We start from the raw sequence: 21,996 nt of genomic DNA on the forward strand, positions 1-21,996 counted from the left end.
CTAAGCCAGCGGAAAAACAATGTGACGCTAATGTGGGGCGCTAGCTAACGCGGGTACGTGTGAGCATGGAGCTACATGGCTACATGTTAGCATGGAGCCACATGGCCACATGTTAGCATGGAGCTAAAGTACTCTCGTTATTCATTCAGGGAAATCATCGTAATCGTTTGCGATTAATAAGTATTGTGATTTGTAATAGATTACTCAGTGATTAATTATGATTACAATTTGGTTTCAACCCGAAGTTCCCATCCGGGATGAATAATGTCCATCTTGTCTTATGAAAAAAAATCATCATAAATAATGAAGAATAACATCACACGCTATAGTTAATTTTCTGCATTAAAATCCTGAATGAACATTAATAAAACCCTGTGATTATTATTTATGGAAAAACGTGAAAACTTCAATTGAGCCGTTGGTTTACTGCCAGTGGCTCCACAATGCATTCTGCCGCACCACAGCCCGGGCTCCAAGGAGTGGCTTTTAATAGCCCCGGTTTGATCCTAAGATCACAGGACGTCAGCCTCCCTTTATCTACGGTTCTGTTCTCTCCTTAACGTGCTGGTGCACCTCACCACTACCTCAGCAAACGCACTGCAACGTGACAAACGGCCTGGCGTCCCTCTCCCCTCCTCATCTCTGTAACTGATCTACAGCCTTCTTGGGAGACACTAAAGCTCGGACCGAAACCGCGGCTTCGCCGGTTGTTACTGCCGACTGATAAGGGCGCGAGGTGTCAGGTCTTAAGAGGGGACAGCCAGCATCCAGCGCTCCGGCGGAGCTCTGCGGAGTGGTTAGACAGGCTGCGGCCGAGCGATACCGGGCGCTATAATGGTGAATTAAGACAACATCTAGGTGCTAAAGAGGACGACTAAAACGAACGATCTGCCTCTAAAAGCACCTGCAAACGCTCTCCACCGAAGAGCGGGTTTTACGACGGGAATCGAGCTGAAACTGATAGAGAGAGGAGACATAAAGGGGGTCAACGGGATAATAAACAGCTGGTCCGATCGAACAAACTCTCACTACTCTCGTCACCCTCCATCGCTTCCCGTCCCTCGTGTCGCTCTTTTACAAAGATGATTGTTTATTCAGAGCGAACACGGGGGAGGTTGTGTTCCGCTGAAACCGGCAGACACTGATTTTCTGTGTGGGGGGGAGGAGGAACCGATGACCGGGCTGGGTGGAGGGGGGGACGTTGTCGGGGTGTCGGGTCAGGGTTTGGGACTGACCGGCCTGGATGAGCAGGAACTCCTTGGACTCAGTGCCAAGGTCGTTGGAGGCGGAGCAGTTGTAGCTCCCGTAGTCGTTCTCCGAGGTGGGGGTCACCTGGTCGGCGAGGGGGGGGGGGGGGACAAGGAGCAGAGAGAGAGTCAGCGTGAGAGGGGGGGCCGTGAACGAGAACGTGAGGACCCACGATCGATGGGCTCCCCGGTGTCCGAGCGAACAAAACACAAACAAACCGGCGGACGGCTGCCCTGACCTTCTGCCTCTCATCGGTCCATTAGAGTGCTCTATTTTTATTCGTTCCCGGCTCTTCCCTGCTCTTTAATTATTCACCGCGCTCCTCCGCCCTCACAACGGGGGTACGGAAAACACCCTCCACTCCATGAATGTACTCATAAAATCTTGATGTCCTGGGGTGGGTTTTATTTGTGTATGTGTGTGGCGGTGTGTACAGACTTTTGTGTTTTTGTGGGAGACACAGAGACCAGGTGTGTGTGTGTGGCTGTGTTTGGGTCTGGTGGTGTGCACAGACTTTAGTGATATTGTAGGTGAATCCAAACAGAGATGGTATATGTCTGGGTCTGTCTGTATATATATATATATATATATATATATATATATGTATGAATGTACGTACGTATGTGTGTACGTATGTCCGTATGTGTGCGTTTGTGCCTGTGTGCACAGAATTTCCTGATTGTGTGGGTGAATCAAAACACAGAGGTTTACGTATGTATGTATGTATGTATGTATGTATGTATGTATGTTTGCATACATACATACATGTATGTATGTATGTATGTATGTATGTATGTATGTATGTATGTATGTATGTATGTATGTATGTATGTATGTATGTATGTATGTATGTATGTATGTATGTATGTATGTATGTATGTATGTATGCATGTATGTATGTATGTATGTATGTATGTATGTATGTATGTATGTATGTATGCATGTATCTATGTATCTATGCATCCATGTATGTATGTTTGTATATATGAATGCATGCATGTGTGCTCGCGTTTGGGATTGAGTGCATAGACTTCCGTGTTTTCGCTTGAGCGCGAGAGTGCATTTGTCGCTGCGTTTGTTCTTTCAAGTTACTTCCCTTGGAGTGAATCCGCGTGCGTCCGCGGTACACACATCCATACACGCGGCACCAACCCCAGCATACCTCCAGGAAGCTGGCTGCAAGGTTCTGGAAGATCTTGATGTTGCTGGTGTTGGCGCTGGGCAGCTGCTGGCCATCCCGCAGCCACACCAGAGTCACCTCGCTGGGGTTGGCCTGCACCTCGCAGCTCAGGTTGACCGCGTTGCCCTCCCACGTGTACATGGCCAGAACCCCCTGGATCTTGGGCGCATCTACAGCGGGGGGGGGGGGGGGATAAGAATAAAGGTAAACAGGTAGTGCGCGTAAACGCATCTTTACGACCTGTCGGAGTTAAACAACATTTCAGACGTTTGCATTTTCATTTAGACTCAGGGCATTTAGCAGACGCTTTTATCCATAGGGGCTTACAGACATTCACGCACACATTCACACACCGACGGCGGAGTCAACCCCGCGAGGCGACAGCCAGCTCGTCGGGAGCAGGTGCCACGCTCGGGGACACCTCGACGCTCTAGCGTTCAGGTTTCAGGTCAACCCGTGCTCCCTCCTGAGCTAGGCCGACCCATTTATCTGCGGCAGCGTCAGCGTTGTGTGGGGGCATCGATTCGGGATACTAGCAACCTTTCTGTCTTGCAACAGAAAGGTTGCTAGTTCGATCCCCGGCTCCTGCTAGCAGAGTGCTGATTCATCCCTGAGCGAGACACTTAACCCTAACTGCTCCTGACGAGCTGGCTGTCGCCTTTCACGGTTGACTCTGCCGTCGGTGTGTCAATAGTGTGCATTAACCGACGTAAGTCGCTTTGGATGAAAGCGTCTGCTAAATGCCCTGAGGTTGAGGACAGACGGGAGGCTACTCACAGAGGACCTCCAGATGGGCGGGCTGGGCGTCCTCGCCGATGGAGTTGCGGGCGGTGCAGAGGTACTGGCCGGCGTCTGTGAACTTGACGTTCTTGACGGTGAGCGAGGAGACCCGCGCATCGCTCCTCACCACCACGGTACCGTCGGTGCTCTGGAGGGAGGGAAGGGGGGGGGGGGAGAGGGAGCCGGGATCACAACAAACCCCAGAGCCATTTCAACTTTCACTTTCAGTTTCACTGTCTGTTTCACTTTCTGTTTCACTTTCACTTGCACTTTCACTTTGCCCATGTGTGACAGATTGGTCGTTCACGATTAAAACGAGTCTAAAATATCTTGTGCTGGTTGGGAATCACAGTGAAACAGACGAGAGGGGGGTGAAGGGGGCGGCGTGGTGTGTACGCAGCGAGTCTGTCAGCAACACGACGACACAACAGTGATGTCTTCATGGCAACCACCAAGCGCAGCAGTGGGACGTCTTTGTAAAAATCCACAAGAATGCATCGGTAAAACAAAACACCCACTTAATCAATCGGCATTATTCCATGAATGGAACCACCGCACTCCTCCGTGAAGGCAGCGCTCCGTGGAGGGTTTGATGTGGTAATGTGGCGGTGGGGTTGGAGGTGGGGGGAGGAGGGGGTTTGTCAATAATTGATTGAAGAAAGCGGGCGAGGGCGGCGCTCAGGGTTTTCACACGACGGGCTCACGACTTCACACGCCCGGGACACGGATGTTCAGTTGGCGCCGCCGCAGCTGACTCACACGTCTCGGGGGGATGAACACGGCGTCGGTGACGTGCAGAGCCCCCCCCCTCCCGCTTTGCTTTTAGCAGTTTGTTCACTTCACATTGAATCACACCGCTGAGGGGGTTTGTCTGCGGGAAGGCGATGGGGAGGGGGGGGATCGGAGGAGGGGGCGTGGCTCTCAGGACTCATTTGAAGACAGGTGAGTGGCAGGTGTCATGAATTGACTGATCATTTGTCTTATGCTTACAACACGGCTGTAGCTGATCCCATGGAAAAGAAGAAGACGAAGACGAAGAAGAAGAAGAAGAAGAAGAAGAAGAAGAAGAAGAAGAAGAAGAAGACGAAGAAGACGAAGAAGAAGAAGAAGAAGAAGAAGAAGAAGAAAAATATGAAGAAAGAGGAGAAGGAAACAAGTAGAAGAAGAACAGACTTCCTAAACGTGTTTGTTCCAAAGTAATAAGCTGCACTAGCTGGCTCCAGTACTGCTACTTCAGAACCCATGTCTGCCTGCTTCCTGCTTCACAGCTTGCCTTTTGCTTTGGGATTGTGTAACCGAAAGTCACACACAAGCTCTCGAAAAAGAAAAAGCTGCAACAGGCCCGGTACGAGAGAGAGCCGGCTAATGACTTAAGTGGCCAGACCCCGACCCTCTCCGGTTACCTGCTGGGGGAACGCGATAGGCCGCGCTACAAGCACAACAAACGACTGTCCCATCACCCCCGGCTCCGGGTTCGGGGGCCTTTGTCACCGGGTGACATGTGACACGCAGTGCCCCGGCGCTGGTGTTGACTGATCCTCAATTCTTAATCAGACCAGACGGACAGCGCTGCAACCCCCCCCCCCCACACCCATAGACAGCTTGGGTCGTCTGTGTGGTTTATTATTGCCGCTCGGGTGTAAATTACGGTCACCGCATCCGGCATGACCTGTGATCGTCAGGGTATTTGAATATAATCGCCTCTAGAACACAGCCACCGTTTCCGTGCCGATGATGAGGAGGCGATGGTCTGAAACCCCTCTTTGAGTCATGCATATTTTACCAACTAAAGCAACAAAAACGAGTTCCTTCTGAATCTGAAGCACAAGTTGCTCGACGCCGTCACGCTCGGCGGTGCCGGGACCACCTTCGGAGCGCAGTTGAAACGAGCCACTGACGATCAAAAGCCCCGCCGGTTCTGAGTTCACACGCGAGCCGCTAAGGCGCTCAAACTGTGCTCTCCCTGCGTCCCGTACGCTGGGTTTCTGCGTGGCTTTGATTCAACGTGCAGACCTAAACTGAATGGCACGGCTTGCTTCAGCACATATTAAATACGATATATAAAAAAGTTGCCTATTCCGCGCTGAAGAGGAATCCTCATTAGTGTAACATGGCATACTGAATGGACAAAAAGCATGTCTGGGCGTATCAATTATGCAGGACACTGCCGCGCAGTGGGACCTGGGAAACGCTTACGCAACACCAGTCCCTTGCTTCAACTTTAATATTCTGATCCGGGTCTGCAGAGCTTCTGTTCTGCCGGGGGCTGTCCCCAACAAGGGGCGCTGTCTCTGAATACCAGGCCCTGATCCGCGGACAACACAGGACAGTGCCCCTCCCCCCCCCCCCCCCCCCCCCCCCTCCTGGTCGCTACACATCCTCCACAGCTCTGTACAATACAGCGGGGGTCCCTTTGTAGAGGGGGTCAACAGTTCAGCCATTATCCCCATTCACTACATCACTATGTTCGTTATATAATGTAAGGATAACTTGTTAGTAACGGAGTGACACAAGAACGCAGGTCAAGACGTTGATATCCTCTTTAAGTCTGATTTACTAGTGCTAGAATAATGTTAGCACTAGCACGTACAGCGGCCCCAAAGGCATAGGAATAACAATGCATACTGTTGACTATCCATTGCATGCATAACAATCACCCTTACAGATGGCCGGTCGTTAATGTGTAGTGCAGATCTTACAGGCCGTCGCATAGCGTCTACGACATAATGGGAACCAAAACCACGTCATAAAAACGCACCGTACTAATAATATATGCAATATAATGTCAACGGGTTCGTTAATGTTGCATACGAGTCTCTCGGCGGTGGTGGGGGTTGAGATGAATAATGCAACGCTACTGTCGTTTTTTGGCCGGCCTCTGAGAAACCATTTGGCGATTTTGACTTGCGTTTTTATTTGTTGTTTCTGCCGGCCGTTAAAGCGGGAATCGAAACACTCTGCACAAGTACGGCGGCTGGCAGCGGAACAGATGAGACACGGCGGGAGAACAAAAGGCGGGCTAACAGGGCATTCTTCACGGCGAGCCGCTCCGATAAATCAGAACCAACTGATAGCGGGGGGACCCTCCATCACGTTCTACGCCCCCGGCCCCAGAGGAGAGGGGGAGCGGGATTCTCGGAATGGGAGAGCGGAAAAAAACAGGGGGGGACGTTGAACTGCACTTTGGTACAGTCTCCCTCCTCCTCCGTCCTCAGAACTTCCAACTGCTTTTGGCACTCGGGGTTGGATGAACTTTCTTCTTTTGTTGTGTATCAATCAAGCACCGAGTGAGTGTTTTTATACACAGGCGAGGAAACGTGTTCATAACTCCCCCTCCTGCTGAATATTAGAGCCTATTCTGCTCAGAGGGGCTCCACTTAATTCGCCTGTACTGCGACCCACGTCAGCGGTGAGTGACGAATGTCAGGTGTTCAAATGTGCCGCTGGAGCTGTGGATTATGGTGGATGGTGGGTGTCAGCGCTGTCTTCTGCATACTTATCCCCCAGAATGGAGAAAAATAATGGAAAAGTCAAATATCCAAGAAAAATATTATAATGGGTCTAAAATGTAGGGTGAAATACGATATTTAAATAGTCCGATTTTGCACCTGTTTAAATAGTCTCCTGGTACGATGAAACTGGTGAACAGCAGAGCTTGACATCGTAAAATACGGTCTAATATTATATATATATATATATATATATATATATATATATATATATATATATATATATATATATATATATATATATATATATAAATAACTAGCAGTTGGACTTGTATTGCAAAAGTCCAAGTGCCAGTTTTTCTTTGTGTAGTCTGTGCCCTTCTGTGAAATTTGACTTTCCAGCTGTGCCTTAAAAAAGGATTGGTGTTTGGATAAAGTCATGCATTTAGAGAAGCGATACCTTGTGTTGTTCAGGCCGAGTCCACGACGCCTGTGGAGGACAGAGACAGAACAACAAAGAAAAAAAAAACAGCAGAACAATCCTTTAGAGAGGAGCCCTCATCCGTCGACAGAGTGGCTCCGGTTCAACACAGCAGGTGTGCCATCCGTTCAAATTTCAATTCAATCATCAAAGGTCTACTGATATTTAAATAATCCGGCAGTTTTTACTGAACATCACATCCGTTTTGAAGGGGATGAAGAAATCACTACTGGGGATTTTGAGTCGATTTCCACAACAGACGTTTCATGTATTTTATGTGGGCTATATATCGCTTGCTGCTGCGGCTTCAATGTGGATTGTTTCTAAGCAGCAGTCAGATTTATTGGTGCATGGGTGCCGTGTTGTGTTTCAGAGAGAGTCATACACAAGCCTTTTTTTTCCGACAGCTTCGCCATCAGCGGCTTGCATTTTAAACAGATGTTGTGACAAGTGCGCTGGCATTTGGGCGTCACGCGTTGAGCCATCAAGCGCACAAACAAGACCGCAATTGTCAGTCTCCGGGACGGTTGAGACGAGATGACTCAAGATTATTACACGCCATCTTTTGTGGACGGTACGGTAACAGGGTTCCTGCTCGCCTGGCTTCGAGACGGTGATGTCACAAGGCTGGCTTGTTGTTAAGATGCTTTATTGTTGCCCCATGAAGAACAGAAGGTGATGTCACCGCAAGGTAGTCTTCATTTATTTGCAGTAAATGGTAAGTGGACTGCATTTATAGAGCGCTTTTCTAACCAGTGGCCACTCAAAGTGTTTTACAATATTGCCTATCATTCACCCGATATTGGGCACCCGACGGCCAGCTCGTCGGGAGCAGTCAGGGTGAGGTGCCTAGCTCAGGGACACCGCGACACTCAGCTAGGAGGAGCCGGGGTTCTAACCAGCAACCATCCGGTTACCAGTCAACCCGCTCCATCTCCTGAGCCACTGCCGCAGTACAGGCGCTGAATGGCCACCTAACTATGTCCAGATGTTCTATAGTCTGGGTCCGTGGAGACAGATGTGTCGGCCTGTGGCTAACGTTTAGAGTCGGATGGGTCCTGGTTTGCTAAGGCCCCGGGTTAACTGCTGACCTTGTCTTGGTCCAGATGTAAATCAGCCGTGATGTTTGTTAAATTCAGCCCCTCATGGCCTAGAAGCATTCCAAAATTGGGCAGTTGGCGCTCATTTGACGTCCATTATGTTCCACGCGTGTGCTGAGCAGCTCAACACAGCTGGATCTTTGTTTCGTGACACCCAGAAACACGGCTATGGGAGTGCGAAACAATCGCTTAGGATATAATGGATGTCGATAGAGCGCCAACTGCCCAGTTTCAGTACCGTCTACACCGCGAGAGGAGGAGGTTGTAGCAAAACGGCCAAATCCTTTCAACACGTCCTTGCATCGTTGATCCTATGCTAATCTTATGTTATCTTTATCAATAATATTATTATTATTGATAAAGATATATATTTGCCGGATAAGTATGATCAGTAGACCGTTGACAATGTGAATAGTAGGGTCATTATATATGTCGATTTAAATCAATAATATCTTTGCTCGAGATATTATTTTTCAAAAGGATCCAAATATAACGCAAGTCCATTTGTCTCAGTAGGTATTGAATAATCAAAATAATCACCTCATTTGCATGTTTCGTGGAAACATCAGATCAAATGATAAAACCCCCACCCACACAGCCACATGCTACAAAATTAGTTTGCATGAGGCATGCTATGGATTTCATGACGGTGAGGAGAAGAACACGAAAACACATGAAAACGTGATGACCCACATGAAACGTCTCCAAGCAGAACATGCAAAGCGACAGACTGACAGCCTCTCTCGTCGTGAGCCAGCCTTCAGCAAACATCAATAAAACACAAGACGTGGACGCGAGCGAACCGAAAGGGAGGGAGCTGGGGAAAAACGTAGATAAACCTTTCGATAAATTCACATCTTATGTTCCCGACACACACACACACACACACACACCATACTCTTCTTTTTTTATTGAGAGCCGGCAGCATAATAAACAGTATGAATAAAAAAAACGATACAGACTCATCAATCACCACACCGCTTAAATGAACTTCAACTCTTGTAATGGCGGAACCGCACAGATCGAAACCTTGGGTATAGCTTAATGCGTTTAAGGAGAGCGCTAAATAAAGGCTTGAGCAAGAGAGCTACCCCTCCATTCCTGGTAGAGTCTGCATTAGGGCTCCACTCACACACACTTCCTCCTCACAGCAGCAGCCCTGCTAGGGCCTAACACGTTTAGGAACCCGATAAATAAGGCCGAAAACAGTTTACGTAACGCCAGATGAGATGTATCGGCAATGAGTCACGACTAAAAGGACTTCACCTCAAATGATAAAGGCGTTTTCCGAAAAAACAGTTTACGTAACGCTAGATGGGATGTAACGGCATCGAGTCACGACTAAAATGACTTCACCTCAACTAACATCAAGGACCAAAAGAGATCCAACACCTTTACGACGAGGCACCGATGAATAAAGCCTACTTTACGCAAACTCAGAAAGAGGTGGACAACCCGACACAAAACCGCAGGCCGCACCATATTGATTTTCTAGTGATGATTCACGACTATGAATGTTAACTTCTCCAGTCAAGCTCCGACGAGCTGAAGCGAGGGAGGGAGGGGGAGGGAGGGGGAGGAAGGGGGGAGGAAGGGGGGAGGGGCTGCTGTCGCGGGGAGGCGGCGAGCGAGCACGTCTGCTCGTGTGCTCCTGTGCGTGATGACAAGCAGAGCAGCTGGCGTGTCCCCATAGTGCAAGACAGGAGCCGCTGCCCAATTAATGCAGGCGGCAGAACCTAACAGTCCGGAACATACCCACCTCCAGGAAAAAAAAAAAAAAGGCGCAGTTCCCAAACACACGCTCGCGCTCCCGCACTCACGACCCGCCGTCTCCGGGACGCTCGCTCTCTCTCCGTCTCCCTCTGTTGTACCTGCGCGTGTCACTGTCACACTCGACGGCGAGAGGAAGATAAAGAGGGGAGAGGCGAGGAAGACGATGAGGAGGAAGCGACGCGACGCGACGCTGTTGGGAGGACGAGGACGCGGGGAGGGGGAGGGGTAGGGCGGTGTGTGGGCCGTGGGGGAGTAACATCACTACACTGTTATGTCTGCAAAGATGCCCTGAAACATTACGATGATGCATGGGCGGGTGAGCTGCCCCCCCCCCACCTCCCTCCCCCCGACCGTTGCTACTCTGACTTCCACTACGCTCTCCTCCCCCTGAGGGGAGGGAGGGAGGGAGGGAGGGAGGGAGGGAGGGAGGGAGGGAGGGAGGGAGGGAGGGAGGGAGGGAGGGCAGCCATCTCTACTCTCTGCTCTGACATGCAGTGAGTCAGAGTCAAAAGGAAGATGCACGACGATAAAAAGGGGCGAGACAGTAGCAAACTGTAGGGAGAGAGGGAGGGGGGATGGGAGAGAGAGAGAGAGACAGAGAGGGGTGGGGACAGAGAGATAAAGATAAAATTAAAGAGAGGTAGAGACAGAAACACAGAGACAAGGAAACAGAGAAACAGAGAGACAGACAGAGACAAAGGGACAGAGACATAGAAAGTGATGGAGAGACAGACAGAGCGAGAGAGAGACAGATAGAGGGATGGATACGGAGAGAGAAAGAAGGAGACACAGAGGGAGGGGAATATAGCGGGGATACCAAGAGAAAGAAAAAGAGACGGACATAGAGAGAGAGACTAAGAGAGAGAGAGAGAGTGAGAGCGAGGGGTTGGGATGGAGAGAGACAGAGAGGGAGGGACACATAGACGGGATACAGAGAGACAGACAAAGAGACAGAGAGACATAGAGACAGAGCCGGAGAGACACAGAGAGTCAGCAAGAGAGAGACAGAGAGAGAGAGAGAGAGAGAGAGACAGACAGACAGACAGACAGACAGACAGACAGACAGACAGACAGACAGACAGACAGAGAGACCGACAGACAGACAGACAGACAGACAGACAGACAGAGAGAGAGAGACAGACAGAGAGAGAGAGACAGAGAGAGAGAGACCGACAGACAGACAGACAGAGAGAGAGAGAAAGAGACAGAGAGAGAGAGAGAGAGACAGACAGAGAAAGAGAGAGCTGCTCGGGGGCCTCACCACTGATTAGGGCCCACTGGAGCCGCCCTGTGTTATTAAACGGAGGCGGGTAAAGCATGGCGAGGGGAGTGGAGCGGCGGTGTAATGATTAAGCCCTCACATCATAGCACTACTATCTCAGCGGGCCCACTGCAGGGCGCTGAGCGGCCCCTATTGTGTTTACAGCAAACAATGGGCCCGTCGCTTTACATCACAGTGGGCCTCCCCAGGACCACACATCCCTCTGGGGGCCCCCGCCGCAGGACGGCTTACGTCCTAATGATGTTTTTACTCTTCGCATTAGCGCCTCACATCAATATCTCATTATCGTGTTCTCAAGTTGCTTGAGTGTAATTTTTTACTGGTCCGGGGGTGGATTCTGTGTATTGGCTAGGGTGGTACAATTCCACGCCAAGAGGTACCGGGTTCCATCCTCGATGCTTCCAGCCAAGCGATGGGAATCCCTAAGCATGATGGTGAACGGTAGATGGACTGCATTTATGTAGCGCATCGCTAACCAGTGGCCACTCCAAGCGCTTCCACTCAAACCCATTCATGAACACACTGACGGCGGAGTCGACCACGCAAGGCGACAGCCAGCTCGTCAGGAGCTGTTAGGGTGAGTTGTCTCGCTCAGGGACACCTCGACACTCAGCTTGGGGGTCGAACTAGCAACTTTCCGGTTACCAGCCAGCCAGCCTGCTGTACCTCCTGAGCTATATGCCGCCCAAGACGCTCTCCTCCTCCATGCTCCTTGATGATTGGTACCTGCATTCAGCACACGTTTTTGTTGGGTGAAAGCATCTGCCGAACGCCTTAATAGTCGGCGCAAATAGTCCAGAATGATCAAGGCTCCTCTGAGGGGCTGCTCGGACGCCAGATTGTTAATGCAATAAAGAGGAGCGAAGGAACTTGAAGGCTAACTGTGCGCGCCGACAACGACTTTATAGAGAGATTACCCAGAATTAACCCGGCACTTTAATATTGGATTGCTTTTAATTGACTCGCATCCCTTTAAAACCTGCCGCCCAAACTCATAACTCATAACCCTCTCAGCGTCACTCCAGATTACCAGAGCCGGCACACTTTTCACCAAGCGCCACATTCAGAAGTATTTAAATAAGAAAAAAAATTCATTAGGTTGATAAAAAAATGTGCGGATAATAAAACGGTTCATTTTTTATTTTCAGCCACAATTGACTAGACGAGCGACGTGCAATACATTCATTAAAAGCGGGAAAGCGATAACGGCCCACCAAGGCCCATGCGCTAATGAAGCTTGCTTTAAAGACACTTATCTTTTATAGAGGTGAAAACAACAACCATAACACCACAAGAGCCTAACACACTAATGCCAATTGGAAACATAATTCCAGGCCGCGAGACACCCACACATGCAAGAGCCCATTGTGAGGCTTCCCTTTGTGATTCGCCTCTTGCATGTACAGTAGTGCCTCTTCTTTTGAATTCTGTTCTATGCTAATGTTTCATTCCCTTAGCCTGGATCGCCACATTGTGCTCCCATTTTAACACACGCACGCAGGCAGGCATGACGCCTACACGCGGACACACGCACACACACACACACACACACACACACACACACACACACACACACACACACACAAACAGACCCCTCTTTGCCTGCATAATACTAACACCTCTTCTGACGACCAGCCCACACCAAGCACCGGGTGGACATTAGAAAAACAAGGAAAGCGTACTCATTTTTTGGACGATTAAACAGCTTAGTAATGGTAAACATCACCCCCCAGAAACACCAAACAAAAACCCGACAACACTTCGACACTAACAGTTGCTAAAGTGTCAACATTGTCCTCTATAGACTATGGATGTAAACTACCATTCCTCATAGGGTAGCCAGCAGATGGAGAGAAAACAGGAACGTGCCATCACAGTCTGCCTCCCTCTCTCTCTCTCTCTCTACTGCGTTATCAATGGTTAGCTCCGTCACTGACAGCGTTTCCGGGGCGATGCCGGGGGGATCAGTGCTGGGTCTGTGACCTCTGTCCAGGCTGAGGCCGGGTGGTTTGAACCCTGGCTGACCCGGCCTTTGGGCCAGTCCCCAGGCCCAGCAGCATCCTGGGGACTGAGCCACCCCCAGGCCACTCCTTCACCACTGACTGGTGAACCGTTCCACTGTGATGACGTTGGTCCACGTGTTTCAGGTAGAGCTGCTCCGATGCCGATAGCGCTATCGGAAATTTCGGCGCGCACGCAAGTCTGCGTGTCAGATACCATCACGTGACTAACTAACTTACTACACAGGCAAAGAACATCACAAACAAGTGCGGTGTTATGCTGTGTTCGTTAACGGTCAGAGGTCAAAAGTCAGAATTGGAAACGTGTCGTCTCCGACCGACGGAGAAGTCGGAAAAACATGGATGCTCACGCTTAACTAGAAGATTACGTATAAATATGGAATGCATGTAAATTTGTTAATTATAGACTTTAAATGCAGATTATGCAATTTTTATTTTTCTTCGTCTGAATCCACAAAACAAAGGCTGAATTCAACATGAGACACGGCCTTCATGAGCTCCAAATCAAACAGAATCGCGTCTAACCGCGCGGATACGCACAACACTCAAAGTTGAAGTAATCCGTTTTCAGAACAAGGCCAAATCCCCTGATGAGCAATTGAGTACGGCAAAACGCAGTAATCCCTGAGGTGAAATCTATTTATCCCGCTGATAATAAGAAATTAACAGCGGCATCTCTGCAATCCTACACCCTGTTGATTCGCCTCTCTCTCTCCGTGGCTGACGGCAGTGCTAATGCAGTTCATCCACGTCCTGTGACGGATGAGACCTGGCTGCTTTACAACGCATGCAGCAGCGGCGTGAAGATGGCGGAGGAGAAAAGGAAAAAGCACAGACACCAAAAGACAGAATGAGACTTTCACCCCCCCCAGACCTGGCGTGACGTGACGGCGGCGCTAGGAGATCGTCTAGGACGGGGCGACAGACGGACAGACACACAGACGGGGCCCGGCCGAGCGTGGCCAGGGCGCCGACGACCGCATGCCACCACAAGGGGGGGGGGGGGGCGAGCGATGGTAACACAGAAATGGGTTATTTTTCTATTTTGCTCTTTTTCAAATCGTGTTCTCATCCCGTTCGAAGGTTCCTTCCCATCTCCAGAGATGAGACGCACAGCTGGCGTTCCGGGCGCCAGATTAGCAGGAATTAATAGGCCGAATTAGGAGAGCATGCGAGCGTAAATCAATCACATCGATGCTGCGATGGGATCATCTTTGAAGATTGATTTGATTTAATGGCAGATAAGAGGAAGCTTTGGATCAGATGGGAAGAATGCTTGATTTTGCTGTTTCGAAACACGGTGAGAAACGTTTGCCTGCGTGCATTTCTGTGTGCCTCAGCTCCCATACCTGATAGATCCTGTTTAGATGCGCCTGTAGGGAAAGAGATGTAGTGCATAGAATGGGTGACCAGTGGTACAAGGCCCCACGATCAGATCGTCATTTTCCTTTTCCTTCATTCCTTTGTTAGAGACGCTCAGGAGGAATGAGGAGAACGCGAAAAATGACGCTTCATTTGCAACAGATGCATACAGAAAACCAACAGAACGTAGGTATGCGATTGAAACATGTGGAGCACTGCTAGCCCTGAACGTTACAGAGTCAACAACATTAATAATCCTCTCAGGCTCGTGAGCGCAAGGTTGGCAGAACCTTCATGCAGCGACGATGACTTCATACTGGAGGTCTGCATGTCCTGTTCCCTGCATTCGGCTTGTTTTAGAAACTCTTTTCAATCAAATATATCGTCGCTTCAATATTGATTGTTCGCTTTGTTCTTCGTTTGGATAATTGGGTCTGTCAATGGTCGACTGCTAATATGAATGAAAAACAATTACGTTTTTTAGGAGTTTGGAGATAACCAATATTTCCAATTATGCTTCATAATAACACTGTTCCAGCCAAAGCTACGCTAGCAGGACGTGCAGTGCATTTAGAAGAGTGTAGCCTTAAATAAACCTGTGATATTTAGGAAGTAGTATAGCCTTAAATAAACCTGTGATATTTAGGAAGTAGTATAGCCTTAAATAAACCTGTGATATTTAGGAAGTAGTATAGCCTTATGTAAACCTGTGATATTTAGGAAGTAGTATAGCCTTATATAAACCTGTGAAAATTAGGAAGTAGTATAGCCTTATGTAAACCTGCGATATTTAGGAAGTAGTATAGCCTTATATAAACCTGTGATATTTAGGAAGTAGTATAGCCTTATATAAACCTGTGAAAATTAGGAAGTAGTATAGCCTTATGTAAACCTGCGATATTTAGGAAGTAGTATAGCCTTATATAAACCTGTGAAAATTAGGAAGTAGTATAGCCTTATGTAAACCTGCGATATTTAGGAAGTAGTATAGCCTTATATAAACCTGTGATATTTAGGAAGTAGTATAGCCTTATATAAACCTGTGATATTTAGGAAGTAGTATATAAACCTTAAGATGTTAGTAAACCCTTGGGATCTTTAGGAAGTAGTGTAGCCTCATATAAACCCTGGTGATATTAAGGAAGTAGTGTATAAACCTGGGGATGTGAGTGAACCCTGATGATATTTAGGAAGGAGGGTAACCTTATATAAACCCTGATGATAATTACAAGTAGTATATGAACTTGGACTTTAGAGAACCTTGATGATCTTTAGAAGTAGTGTGTACATAAACCGTGTGGCGGTGCCATCAGCCACATCCACAAAATGGCCCCTGGCCGCCCACGGTCGCTGTAATTGCTTGTGTTTGCAGTCGGGCGAGTTGCCGCGGACGCCCCGAAGGCATTACCTGCTCTCCCTCGTTGAAGACCTGCACCCCGTAGCTCCAGTTGATGCTGGGGGTGGGGTCCCCCAGCGCCTCGCACGTCAGGGTCACCTGGTCCTCCATCTCGGAGGTGGTCTGGTTCACGATGTACGTGATCCGCGGCTTCACTGTGCCGACACAAGCACAGCATCTGTTGTCACGGCAGCAGCGGCAGCAAGCAACGTCACAACCTATGCAATTCCACCTCTTCTGCGTTTCTGCTTCCTGTTTCCATTTCACGGCCCGTTTCCTGCGTGTTTATTGATCGCCGCTCTCCCTGCACCTCTGGTAACTCGTTAACTTAACATCGCCTCCGTTGCATTCAATTTAAAGCAATTTAAAGCACAGAAAACTGTTGTTTGTACAGGGGTTACGTATATTCTCATACTGATTATGATCGTCGTGAGCCATTTTTGCCCCCGGTTTATCTTCCATGGTTATGGCAGAGGTGAAAGAGATTTTTGTTATGTTTGCACATCTTTCGAACACATTGAAACAGTGAGCGATTGTGAAGGCCACAGCGGGGTGTCTGCGTTCCGTTCCGTAAGCAAAACAAGCCCATAACCCTAGCAGCCTCCCCAACTTCGTGGGCTGCACATCAACTGCCTGCAGTTCCCTGTTCCCACTAAAAGCCACATAAACACACATACAGTATATAGAGACACAGACGCATCTATACATGGCTGTGTGCTCTTGAACAGAAACATCTTTGTTGCTAACCACCTGCTCAGTATTCATACAGTTACACACGAATTAAACGAAGATAGAGCATTTATTTTCACGATGGCGAGCTTTCGAAAAGGTTACACAATTAATCTCCCCGACACCTCGGAAACATAATAACTTTCTTCATACAGACAATGGCTGTTTTGAACAGCCTACGCATGTGTACACGAATCGTGAGTACAATTACCCGTTTTATTATTTGTTAAGAAGACCCAGCTTTGTGGTTAAATTATGGACGTAAAGCCAGGGCCACCAGGCGACGGCAACGACATGAGAGAGCGAAGAACGCGGACCTGAAACGCGTTTTAAAGCTGATCTCACGCCACGAAGCCCTGGCCTGCACCCAAAGCGCTTAAACACAATCCTGGAACCACACAATGACAGCCCACACGCACACCACACAACGCTCCATTCTGTATCTATTAGCGAGGACCTTGTTCATTCTTCTCCCCAACCCCGGCCTTTATATAAGTGCCCGCTGCATTCAGGACCGGCGGCCAACGGACACCTACACTACAATTAAAACATCCATTCTGAGGAGCAATCATTACAGATGCAAGTCTAGACATTACGCTGTCCTCGCTCGCGTGCTTGGAGACCGTCTGCACTCCCTGGTCAACACTTTGGTTATGGCCAGGCATTTCTCTTTTATCGCCACCGAGATACCGCGTGAGATGCAGAGAGTGGGCCGGGGTGGGATAGTGGAGGGAACAGATGATAAGAGCCTGTTGCATAATGAGCATATCAATACGGGTGCAAACGGTATCCGAGACAGAAGCACGTCTACATACACTGATTACAGCGGGGTGCGACGATTACGCCTGTGTCACGGTCTCAGGCCCCGTCCACACGGAGCCGATCTTTTGGTGAAACCGCAAGTCTTGTGCGTTTCGGCCGACCGTCCAGACGGAGCCGGCGAACACGGTGCCCGAAACCGCACATTTCTGAAACCACCCTCGGAGGTGGTTTCAAATCTATCCGGACCTATGCGGTTTCGTGTTAGGATTTGTGTGGACGCCTGAAACGCAAGCGACGACGTCATTGGCCCCCCCACCAGCTGGGAGACGTCAGAGTTGCGTTGAATTTTTTATTTATTATTTTATTTGTATTCTTTTTTGTAGCTTTAAATAAAGCCCCTTGATGAATATAATTACTAACTGTACATTAAAAAGTATTTCTGCTCAACTTAAAAGGTTGAATCTCCTCGTGACTGAATGTTTGTATACAGCGCGCAGGCTTGATGCGCTTTTTTCTGTGGAGAACCGGCGCCTTGAATATTCACTACAGCGTTTCTACGGCTCGATGCGGTTTTGCAATGACTCCGTCTTTACGGAGATATTCCTGAACCGCATGAAACGAAACCCGGATCGTTTTCGCCCGCTTTGGGCTCCGCGTGGACGGGGCCTCAGTACAGGGCAGCGTGTGTCGTGCTCCTTACCGAACACTCGGAGGCTGAGCTCCTGGTCGCTCTCGCCTGCCTTGTTCCGGGCGATGCAGGTGTACTCCCCCTCGTCCAGCTTGGCCACCTCCATGATGGTCATCTCCGAGCCGTCCTCGTTGAAGCTGTACTTATCCTCCGCGTCCAGGACCACCCCGTTGCTACGACGACGGGAGGATGATTATTAGAATTACAGGCTGAGATTGACACGGCGATGGCTGTCGAAGGCTGGATCCTTTCTGTCTGTCTTGTGGGGTTTTGTTTGTGAAGGTGGAATGAAATGCTTGCTCACTTGAGCTTTTTCCACTAGCACGTGATGTATTAGCATAACAGGAATGCATAACGCGATATGTCATATATATCTGGAACATTTCAACGCTTTTTCTGCCCCATGCAGAAGATGGACAGTGTAAACTTTAAGGCATTAGCTCTTAGATATACTAATGCTTACACTGAGCTGTCCAGGCTGACTCAAGAAGAGGCTTAGCTTTATGTGAAAAAACACAAGCAACAGACTTAAAGATCTGTGATGAAGGAGAAACGAGGATGAGGGGGGAAAAAACTAAGTGTGGGGGCGAAAAATTACGAAAATGGGAACGATAGTGAGAGAGTTATTCAAGTAATCTCATTCTCAGTAATTGGTTTTCAAGATAAAAGTCTTTGGTGCGATATGGCAGCTTAACATTGGGGAGAATTATGAAGAAAGGAACGCTTTCACAATATATAGTGGTTTCAATATTATTTTACATCACAGGCTTAATTCCAAACGAAGAAAGGGATGAAAAAGGAGACAGATCGTCTGCTTTGCATGACCAAGAGCTTCCACATCCATTTGATAAGTAACCTCAGAATATCGGCACGCTATTTTTACTAGGTACTCTGACAAGTGCAATTAACTGCTTTGAACTTGACTCTCCCACACACCAACTGCCAAGCATGTGGCTCGTAACATCTGAATCATTTCCATAAATGTCTTCACTCATCTAAAAATACAATTGTACCCCCCCCCCCCCCCCCCCCCCCCACACACACTCCAGCAGCAAGAAGACAATGGAGGCAGCAGAAGTAGTACAGCAGGCCGGAGCATCTCAATAAAGACAGGAGCCTTTTGTCCCCGTGCTTGAGTCAGGTGCTCCCCTCCTGTTGGACCTGGCGCCGGTGGCTTTGTGTCTGGACTGGCCACCTGACTGCAGCCATTGTGACGGCTTCACAACACCAAGGCCTGCGCTTTGTATTGCTTGTCGGGGGGTCTTCTGTAGTGATGTGTCACCTCTGACACCCTCTGGGTGTGTGGGATGTGTGTGTGTGGGATGTGTTTGTAGGTTGTCTGTCTGTGTGTGTGGGATGTGTTTGTAGGATGTGTGTGTGCGTGTACGTGTGTGTGTGTGTGCCTGTGCGTTTGTATACGTGTCTGTGTTTGTGTGTGTGTGCGTCTCACCGTGTCCAGGTCACAGTGGGCTCAGGGTAGCCGTCGACGGCACACGTCAGCGTGGCGGTCTGACCGACGTCAGCGGTGGAGTTCACCTCCGTCTGCCACACCCGGATGGTGGGAAGTACTGGTGGGCAGAGAGAGAGAGTAAGAGAGAGAGACATAGAGAGAGAGAGAGAGAGAGAGAGAGCGAGAGAGAGAGAGAGAGAGAGAGAGAGAGAGATAGCGAGAGAGAGATAGCGAGAGAGAGAGAGACAGAGAGAGAAACAAAGACAGAGACAGAGGGAGACAAAGATGAGAGGGAGAGAGAGAGACAGGGACCAAAAGAGACAAAGAGAAACAGAGAGATAAAGAGAGAGAAACAAAGAGAGAGGGAGAGATGTAGAAAGAGGCAGCCACAGAGGGGAGAACTCAAGGAATGACGTCTCGGGTCAAAAGCGGGGATGTTTACTGCATTAGCTCGTAGCAGATACCATCAACAGGGAAAACCCTGGCCCACACGCGGCGGCCCACGCGGCCGCCTCCTCTGTTTACGCCCTCCAGGGGCATAAACAGACCGAAGAGCAACCAACGAGTGAGAGGCAGAGGAGGAGTGGAGGCTGACCGTTGACCAGGACTTGGATGAAGCGCATGTCGATCTCGCCTCGGGCCATCAGCCGGCCCTCGCAGGTGTACGAGCCCTCGTCAGTCTTCTTGATGCCGCGGATCTGGAGGTGGTTGTTGGCCAGCACCTTGAAGCGTACTGGGGGAACACAGAGCGGAAACATCAGAACCCCGGTGAGGTCAGCCCCGGACACGTTGGCGCGTTTCTCGGGCGGCCGATTGAGCAGGCCAACCCTTTACCTGAGTGCTTATTGACCTGTATCTTGTATTCACTGTAAGTTGCTATGGATGAAGGTTAGTCACACAGATTAGGCGTTTGATTCATATCTACAGGCTGACGGCAGCTAAAGTCTGGGGGAAGACCAGCTAAAGGTCTGGGGGAAGACCAGCTAAGGTCTGGGGGAAGACCAGCTAAAGTCTGGGGGAAGACCAGCTAAAGTCTGGGGGAAGACCAGCTTAAGTCTGGGGGAAGACCAGCTAAGGTCTGGGGGAAGACCAGCTAAGGTCTGGGGGAAGACCAGCTAAAGACTGGGGGAAGACCAGCTAAAGTCTGGGGGAAGACCAGCTAAAGTCTGGGGGAAGACCAGCTAAAGTCTGGGGGAAGACCAGCTAAGGTCTGGGGGAAGACCAGCTAAGGTCTGGGGGAAGGGGGCGGTTAACTCCCTTTCGCTTCGTATTTTTTTCGACCAATCCGATCGCTGGAGGCTGGGTTCACACACACAGACATGAACCCGTTTGGGAAATCATGTTGTTGCAAAACGTCCAAAACACGAGAAAACAATCTTAGCCTTTCGGTTTGTCTGATTCCTTGGGCCTTTTCTTGTTTATATTTTCTAAATGTTCAATTTTAATTATAGATGTCCAATTGTGACATTAATTATACAACTGGTTATTCAAAGGCACCGTGTATCCCTGCCCTCAGAATTGTTAAGTGCGTCGGGTCTTTTTGTTTCTTGATGGCGATCAATGGGAGCTCACAGCAGATGGATTTATTGAATATTAACCACACAATTCCAAATGGAGTGACACATTCTGAAAGTGGTGTTTGAGCACCTTCCTCCCACCCACTCCAAACACCCAAAAACAGCCAGCTTCAACCAGCTTTATTCAGCCTCGACCAGCTACAACACTCCCTTCAGCCCGCGTCCGCAGCGAGCTGGGGACCACACAGCACTTTACCACTTGAAGCAGGCCAGAAGCCCCGCCCACACACACCCGCACATACACACACACACAAACACACGCCACACACACATGGACACAGACACACACACACATACAGACACGCACATGGACACAGACACACACACACACATGGACACAGACACACACACACACACCCCCACACACACATGGACGCAGACACACACACAACCACACTCACCCACACACACACAACCACACACACAAAACCACAACCACACTCACCCACACAACCACATTCACAAACACACACACACACACACACACACACAGACGAACACACACACACAGACAACCACACACCCACACACACGCACACAGAAACACACCCCGACACACACACACGCACACACATATACAGTCACACACACACACCCACAGACACACAAAACCACAACCACACTCACCCACACAACCACATTCACACCCACACACAAACACACACACACACACACACACGCACACACACAGACAACCACACACCCGAACACACACAGA

At 49.2% G+C, this 21,996-nt stretch overlaps 1 protein-coding gene across 1 annotated transcript in view; it reads right to left on the bottom strand.

The window, feature by feature from the left end:
- ncam1b (neural cell adhesion molecule 1b) overlaps window positions 1-21,996 on the bottom strand; it is a gene marked incomplete at its 3' end in the record, with an annotated part of 75,699 nt that overhangs the window by 17,095 nt on the left and 36,608 nt on the right. Inside the window, exons 5-13 of the mRNA XM_079733519.1 lie at window positions 20,297-20,434; window positions 19,702-19,819; window positions 18,264-18,424; window positions 16,085-16,227; window positions 14,664-14,687; window positions 7,118-7,147; window positions 3,206-3,356; window positions 2,411-2,598; window positions 1,236-1,332 (exon numbers count right to left, since the gene is read on the bottom strand). Of these exons, the coding sequence (XP_079589645.1) occupies window positions 1,236-1,332; window positions 2,411-2,598; window positions 3,206-3,356; window positions 7,118-7,147; window positions 14,664-14,687; window positions 16,085-16,227; window positions 18,264-18,424; window positions 19,702-19,819; window positions 20,297-20,434 (1,050 nt within the window). The remainder of the gene's footprint in view (window positions 1-1,235; window positions 1,333-2,410; window positions 2,599-3,205; window positions 3,357-7,117; window positions 7,148-14,663; window positions 14,688-16,084; window positions 16,228-18,263; window positions 18,425-19,701; window positions 19,820-20,296; window positions 20,435-21,996) is intronic.

This window comes from Pollachius pollachius (assembly GCF_949987615.1).
Source record: "Pollachius pollachius genome assembly, chromosome: 3".
NCBI classification, from domain to species: domain Eukaryota; kingdom Metazoa; phylum Chordata; class Actinopteri; order Gadiformes; family Gadidae; genus Pollachius; species Pollachius pollachius.